Raw genomic sequence first — 7953 nt, forward strand, 5'->3', positions numbered from 1 at the left:
CATAAAAAAAAATTCAAAAAGTGAGAAAGAAAATTTTTTTTTGTTCTAAAAAATTTGAAAGAAAAGACAAAAAAGGATTAACAAAATAACTCTATATTAAATATAAATTAGATTCTTAATCTATGGCCCTTATCTTGGGTACCAAGACTCCCTGTCATGAACGTGGAAATTCTGAATGTCACTATTCGTAATAAACATCCAATGCCTCATAACCTACCACATGGTAGTAGGTAAGTAATTTCATGTGATAGAGGATTGCACACTCATTTCATTATTAATTTGATATAAGTTTTCAGCTCCAACTAAGCTAAGGAAGTGGCTCAATATTAATAGAAATCATTTTGTATTTTCATATTTATTTCCCTCAAGGCAACCTGAAAACTTAAAAACTGAGTTACACTTCCATCCATCATTTTCCAAATAGCTACTCAAAATAGCCAGTTTCCTCCGGCTGTAGATGTGTGCTCCTTACAAGCAAGTCATCCTCTTCAATATTGAAAATGGTCCTGGGTTCAAGCCACCCTATTTATGACATGAATGACAGGAAATTATCATGGCCTTAATCTAAGGACTCTATATGGACAATTATATTACATTATCAAAATGATATCGATCTGAAGGCGTACCTTAGTGCAATGGTAAGGTTGCTCCATTGTGATCAAGTGATCACAAGTTCCAGTTAAGAAGCATCTCTGCGAAAGCAAGAGTAAGCTTGCGTACATTATGAACCTCCCCAGACCCTGTAGTGGCGGGAGCCTTGTGCACTAGGTACGCCCTTTTTATCAAAATTATATCGATCTACAAAAGCTATACTTAGTTTTTGTTTTTTAACCTCTACTCATAATGCCCATGATACAACCGTGATTTATTTTAGTAGGTCCAAAGAAAAGAGTTCTAAATCGATGATTATTAAATGATATCAAAGTGTTGTTGATATAATTTAAAAAAGGATATCAAAGTATATTAACAAGTATGTTAATTCATTTGATTTCCCATAAAATGGCTGAAGATTAAATATTCCACAAGTTATTTCATTTGCTCCAAAGACAGTAAAAATATTAGTTCAGAGCTTCATTGGATATTTCTATGCGATCTCCTGAGAATATTCAAAAGAAAAAACAGACTATGCCACAAATGATCCCGAACAATGTGACAAAGGAAGATTTAAAATTTGAAGAACTAAAATATATAAATTACAAAAAATTCTGAACATTTCATAGCAATAAAATCGGAAAACTAATGTTAAAAGAATAGAAACAAAGCATGCAATATCCATACAGGAACTCCCCTTTCCCCCCTTTTCTCAAGAAGAACAAAATGGGAACATTTTTATTAACCAAGGTACCTGTGCATCACATAGCAAACAAGTCGTTGGTCCCTCTGATGTTCCAAGTTCAACAGATCATAGAACCTACGTTTCAATAGTTCCTCCTGCTCCTGGCTAATAAATGGTCCTGTCTGCCTCTACAAGTGTGCAAATTCAAAACCCACAAGCAGGTAGGACTCCATCCTGTGAAAAGACAAAGTTGGTATCACCCAATATATAACTAGTAATTAATCTGTTTTCAATGGATTGCATATATGCTTGTGAAGCTATTTAAAATCTCCAAAAGGAAGCATAATTTCTACATTCTATGGTATTCTTAGCTGAAGTTCAGAAAACTGTTAAGTTTTCCTATACCAATTTTCTTCCTCTCTGGCACCTGCTTCATTTACAAGGAATTCACTTAAGAGTAGATAAGAGAGAAGATCCATCATAGTTCAAGGTTTTGCCAACATTTCATGAAATATTTCGGTTCCGACAGATGTCAAAACGAAACCTTGAACGACATGGAAAGATTGCAGTTTTTCGGTTGAAATTTTGCTGTTATGGCAAAATTTCGACGAAATGTTCGAAACGATACATTCCTTTAATAGAAAATGTTAAGTTTCGAAAGAAATGGGTTCAAATTCGTTCACTTCACTGGTGTCAACAGAAAGGATTGTTCAAACCATAGTTGTCAAAGTGACGAGGTGTTGGAGGGCCAACTAAGTGCTTAGGTGACAAGGCGCCCACGAAGACGTTTAGTTTTTTTTTTTTATGTATCCATTATATCTAGTATAGCAATGAAATAAATCTTCTTACAAGCTACATCAAGAATCAATATAGAAGCCATAACAATGCAATCTGGTAGCACAAGAAGTCACTGACTACAAACTACAGCCAAAACATTATAAATAAATTAAAACCCTATCAAAGAAACCATTTACCATAAAATTGGACATTCATAAAAAATTTATAAAATTAATTATTAAATAAATTGAACAATCAACAATGAATCAGAAACATCATCCACTAGAAACCATGATCCATCATAATTTAGAACTGACAAGTGGCAAATTGAATTCGAGGAAGAAGTAGAAGAAGAAAAAGGGGGAGGGGGAGGGGGAGGGGGGGGGGGAAACAAAATCAAACAAAATCGATAACAATTCGATATGTATCAAGGCTGAATGTTGGGCCGTAAAGAAAAAACATTTAAACAAACATCATGCGGTTGAAATGATGAGGATGTTGCAGTGGATGAGTGGTAAAACCAGAAAAGATAAAAGAATGAATGAACAAATTAAAGCAAACCTATGCGTTGCCCCTATTCATGATAAGTTGCGAGAAACTCGTCTGAGGTGACATGATTTGGAAAATGTGTAAGGATCGATTCAAGAGACGAGAGGAGAAGGTAGGAGGTGAGAAAAGAAGAAGACAAGATGAGGGGAAGAGAAGAGAAGAGAAGGAGAGAGGAGATGTGCAACCGAATGTGAGAGCGTAAAGATTCCTCTCCCCTATTTGATTTACTAACATGAAGAAGAATTACAAACACCTCCCTAGGGAGGTAAAAGGTAAAAAAAGAAATATAACAACATAAGACAACAAGATACTAAATTAGTGCCCAAACTTCCCTTATTACATAGACTCTAACAGCATGGGCATGCACAACGGAGGCCCTTGAATGCCCCAGTACAGAGAAATGATTTATTTCAAATTGAAGGAGCTAAAAGAGCTAGAGGTAGGCCTAAAATAACCATAGGAGAAGTGGTGAGGAAAGACATGTATAGCTTAGCATTGGAATCTTGTATGGCTTTGAATAGAGCTGATTGGAGAAAAAGGATCCATATAGCTGACCCATTTAGTTGGGATAATAAGGCTGAGTTCAATTGAGTTGATGTATCAAGGCTGGATACCTTGGTCTAACCATCTGTATTCTTTAGAGCAGTAAGGTAAGATTACCTTACATGAAGAAACCAAAAAGCAGCTTTTTAATTCAACCGTTACAACCCAACAATGGGATCCTAATCAATAACCATGGAAGACCTACAGAGAACTATTTATGATAATATAGAAATTGGCTTTATTTTCCTGGACACAGCTTTGGCTACTATTCTGTTGTCACCTTTGCATACCAGTATTGAGAGAATGCAGGAGGCTAAACGGCTAATGGTTGGGTAGGGAACCACAACTAGGCAACAACAAAGGCTACTAGCCCTAAATCTATATTCTTTGATGCAACAGCTATCTGTTGGTTTGAGAAAAATAGGGTAAATACTTGGTGGTTGATCTTAGAGAATGTATACAACAGCATATATCAATAATACTAACCTAGGGTAGTATAGTCAAACTATCAATTTGGGTGTGTTTCTTTTCAAAATCTAAGGTTTCCAACTATGTTTAGAGGGCCTAAAATATGGTTTACTAGAAATTCTGGGACTTAATTTGGCCATTTGGACCTTGAATACAAATATGCTGATCAAATAGAACACTGGTAGGTAACACACACATGCATTAATCAACAAAAAGTGAACTAGCATAAGGGTCACTATGTGGTCCTAGTGACACTTAGCATGGTAGGTCTTATGGTGGAGGGGTGCCTAAGCGCTTATGCAACAAGGTGCCCAAGTGTTATTTTTTTTATTTCCCCTCTTTTCTAACATATTTAGTATGCTACGATATATACATTATATCGTCAAAAAACAACATTAAGCCACATCCATGGAACGAGGTCTCGCCAAGATCTCTGAGATATCTTTGGTTTTTTGAAGGTCTGAGACGAGACAGAGGACGAGTTAAGGAAACTGCATCGACTCGAGATCTCGGTATTAAATTATGTGTAGAATAGGGCCTATTAGTATGTCGAACCTAGGGTCCGAATTCAAACTCCTATTTGTATTTTGATATTTCAAAATCTGATAGTGCCATTGCATTTAAATGGCTCAAAATAGACTGTATACCAAGTTTCATGACCTAACTAGGTCAAAACCCACTGAAACCTGGCTTTGAGTAAAAAAAAAAAATGCACCAACTCGCCGAGATCTCGGCCTAACTCGGTTTTCTACATGGCTGAAACCAGGTCTGAAACCGAGACCTTGAACCATGGCCACATCAAGTCATCATAAATCAACATTAAAACACATCAAGTCATAAAAGATCAACATAGAACTAGAAGACAATAGAACTGAAGAAGCAAGCTATTGAAAGTTTGAAACAATCAAAACATACATTGGGTTTATATTGTTCTTGGAAATGATCGTTGTCCAGGTATACCTAGTCTCACATTTGGTTGACATTGTTTTTGAAAAATATGATCTTATCTAAAAGTAATTAAACTGCTCTTGATTTAGAAAAAAAATGTTCTTGTTTCTCTAATAAGTTTTGTTAGAAATCAGAACTAGCTAACCAGCAGAAGAAGCAGATGATTTCTGTTGCAGGCCTTGGGTTCTATTTATAATAAAGTCAAAGTAAAATAAGATAAGTTGGTTAGGGGTTTATTAGGAAATTACCCCTAAGCCCTTACCTATTACAACTTAACTAATAAAGACTCAAAAAACAGAAAATTACATAGAACCCCAAAAACCCAAAATAGCAATGACAAAACTACCCTTAATTTTCAACAAGTTTGATCGGTCAAATGATTTTATTTTTACATGAGACTTTTTGTATTAGGTAGAGCACAAAACCATCTTTCCAACAAATCCAAGATTGCTTAAATCTGATTTATATTGGAGGAGTTATGTTCCGGTCAAACCTTATTTGGTGTGCATGAATGCTGTTTAAAATTGCCCAGAATGGAAATAAATTTTTAGACATAAAAAAAAATATTATTGTGCTGCTCTTTTGGTTTTTAGTAATGTTCTATCACAATAACATTTATGAAATTTTTAGATTTGAGAAAAACCCTATCATTTGAAAGTTGAAATACAACCGAAAATTCAGTTTTTGTTCTTGAATTGAGAATTGACTTTTTATCCTTTAGGAATTTGATTTTTTAATTATTTTTATTAGTTTCATTGGGGAGGGTGTGTTTGCTTATTTATGAATAATATCTTAAGTAAATGGACTCCATTTACTTAAATGATGTTTGACATAAATTAGTGGCAAACCTGATTCAGTACCAATAGAAACATAATAAATGGAATAAAAGAATAATGAAAAAAAATTAAACCAGCATCTTGCACTAATGCGATAGTCACTTGTGCCTTGACAACTATGCTTAGGAGTCATTTTCCCAATATGAATTAATTTTCTTCCTAAACAACCATGTAAGCACATGCCCAACATATTGATGTAATATAATGAAAAGGTGGACTTTGTACCTTTGTCCTTTTTATAGGAGTGATCTTCTACCAATCTCTGTTCACTTCATCATCGAACTAATCCCACTGTTGGCCACTAAATCAAGACTGCCTACCCAACTTTAGCCTTGCCATCCACTAAGCTAGTTCCTTCATTGCCAGCAATGCTGTTAACTTCTTTACTGCTGCTCTTCTTTGGCCTAGATTTGTTAACATAGGGTCCACCTCTCGTAGGGCTAACTAATCTCTTGATAGCCTTTTGCGGCTTGAGCATGCTCTCATCAGAAGAACTGCTTTTCTTAGGTGAGCTACTCAGCTTGGAGACCGTAACCTTCTCCTGGGGTTGTTCAATGTCCTCTGCGGCTAATCCACCCTTCAATGTGCTTGCAACTTTTTTAGATGAACCCTTCTCAGTGGTTTGTGAAGATGCATTTTCTTCAGTTTGGGTACTTGTTGGCTGCTCCACATTGGCTTTCTCTGGACTTGCTTCAGGCAGTAAAGCTCGGCGGCTAAGACGAAGTTGCCCTTTTTCATTTATCTGGATTGTATGGAATACAACGAGAGAAAATTGTCAATAAAACTTCAAGAAGAATGGATTAGGACAATTTATGAGGTCAATTGAAACAAGGACTTTTCACAATCATCTTCTTGGAGTGTTAGTGAACATTATCAATTAATCAAATGATTTTCTTGGCCGATCGAAAACCCAACTTAAAGGGTGACAGGTAAAATTAGTATAACCATTAGTCCATTACTGTTATACAGTTAGTGAATATACACATGTCCTGATAATGAGGATCAAATCAAGCAGAATACATTAAAGAAAAACAACCTAGCATTGTCCATCAATGCTTAGGAGAGTGACATGATCATTAAGGAGATGCATTACGAGGCTCGAGTCAGGACAGAAGCTTCCTCTACCCTTTGACATACTGATTGTACAAACCAGACAGGCAGGTAGGATGAAATCCTCCATTCCATATGCAAAGATTCCAGCAATCAACCATATTAGAAATTATTAGTTATAATAAGAATGATAAGAAGTTGCCTAAGCGGCTACGCCTACCTCAATAAGTTTGACATCAACATGATCCCCAACTTTTACAACCTGCAATGAGAAATTAATACAAGCTTATTACAACAAGAGCTCTATTGAACGCATTTAGAAGATGGAACAGTATACCTACATCTTCAGCCTTTGCCAGCCAATCGGTACTTAGTTCGCTAATATGACAGAGTCCCTGCATAGGACCAAGAATGTGAAACCTCAATGATGGAATAAAATAAAATAAACTAGTCATAGAAAAGAATTCTAAAGACAAGAACAAAATACATAAATATACAGGTTTGTGTGTGCCCTTTTGATGTTGCCAGAATACTTTCTATCAAACACCGGTAGGTGGAATTACAAAGTAAGACAAGGAGTTAAGGGAACAGCTCTTCCCTAATTGTTAGAATACCAAGACCTTGTAACCAGATTAGAGAGAGAAGAGAAGAAGAGAAGAAGAAGAAACACAAGCTTCCCAAGAGGAGGGGACAGCCTGCGGCTTGAATAGAATTGCTAGCCGCAGGACCACTCCCTTATATTTAATATTGCACCATAAAATAAAAGAAGTACAAGGGACAACCTTACCCCTGTACCACTGACTCTACAGTAAACCTAGAAAGTAGAGCCGAAAATAACAAAAAGACCCTTAGAACTTAACAATCCCCCTCAAGCTGGAGCATATATATCACCCATGCTCAGCTTGTTGCAACAAGAATGAAAACTAGGAGCAAACAAGGACTTAGTGAACACATCAGCAAGCTGATCTGATGAAGGAACAAAGGGAGTCTCAATCAGTTTCTTTAAGACTGCACTCTGAACAAAGTGACAATCCACTTCAATAAGCTTGGTCCTCTCGTTAAAGACAAGATTACTAGCAATGTAGACATCTGCTTGGTTATCACAATACATCTTCATAGGTGTTGGCACAGGAAAACCCATCTCCAGAAGTAAAGATCGAATCCACATCACCTCAGCAGTAGTATGAGCCATGGCTCTGTACTCTGCCTCAACACTAGACCTGGCAATGGTGGTCTGTTTCTTGCTACATCACGTAACCAGGTTACCTCCAACAAAGGTACAATACCTCGTAGTAGAACGACGATCACTAGCTGATTCTGCCTAATCTGCATCAGAGTATGCCACCAACTCCATATGCCTATTGGGACGATAAACAAGTCCTTTACCAGGAGCACCCTTCAAGTACCGAAGAATCCAAATAACAACATCCCAATGAGCTTTACAAGGAGACTGCATGAATTGACTAAGAACGTTAACAACAAAAGATATGTCCGGTCTTGTGACAT

At 36.5% G+C, this 7953-nt stretch overlaps 1 protein-coding gene across 2 annotated transcripts; it reads right to left on the bottom strand.

The window, feature by feature from the left end:
* Positions 1–1299: 1299 nt before the first annotated feature.
* LOC122653086 (polyribonucleotide nucleotidyltransferase 1, chloroplastic-like) lies at positions 1300–6932 on the bottom strand. Of its 2 annotated transcripts, none has more exons than XM_043847016.1 (4): positions 6789–6932; positions 6668–6709; positions 5626–6139; positions 1300–1512 (listed from the first exon to the last, which is right to left on the bottom strand). In XM_043847016.1, the coding sequence occupies exons 1-3, from the start codon at positions 6900–6902 to the stop codon at positions 5714–5716; spliced, it is 582 nt and encodes a 193-aa protein (XP_043702951.1). In that variant the 5' UTR covers positions 6903–6932; the 3' UTR covers positions 1300–1512; positions 5626–5713. The 2 variants fall into 2 exon arrangements, with proteins under 2 accessions (XP_043702951.1, XP_043702950.1); XM_043847015.1 differs by having other exon boundaries at positions 1300–1510; positions 5623–6139.
* Between the last annotated feature and the right edge of the window lie 1021 nt (positions 6933–7953).

Source organism: Telopea speciosissima, chromosome 2 (assembly GCF_018873765.1).
Source record: "Telopea speciosissima isolate NSW1024214 ecotype Mountain lineage chromosome 2, Tspe_v1, whole genome shotgun sequence".
Lineage (NCBI taxonomy): Eukaryota > Viridiplantae > Streptophyta > Magnoliopsida > Proteales > Proteaceae > Telopea > Telopea speciosissima.

Bases quoted from the DNA above. Each gene is read 5' to 3' on its own strand.
- LOC122653086 (XM_043847016.1), bottom strand. From the start codon at position 6,902: ATGACTAGTTTATTTTATTTTATTCCATCATTGAGGTTTCACATTCTT. The intron at 6,710-6,788 runs GTAGGTATACTG...TTCTCATTGCAG, and splicing joins GGCTGGCAAAGGCTGAAGAT to GTTGTAAAAGTTGGGGATCA. The intron at 6,140-6,667 runs GTAGGCGTAGCC...CATACAATCCAG, and splicing joins TTGATGTCAAACTTATTGAG to ATAAATGAAAAAGGGCAACT.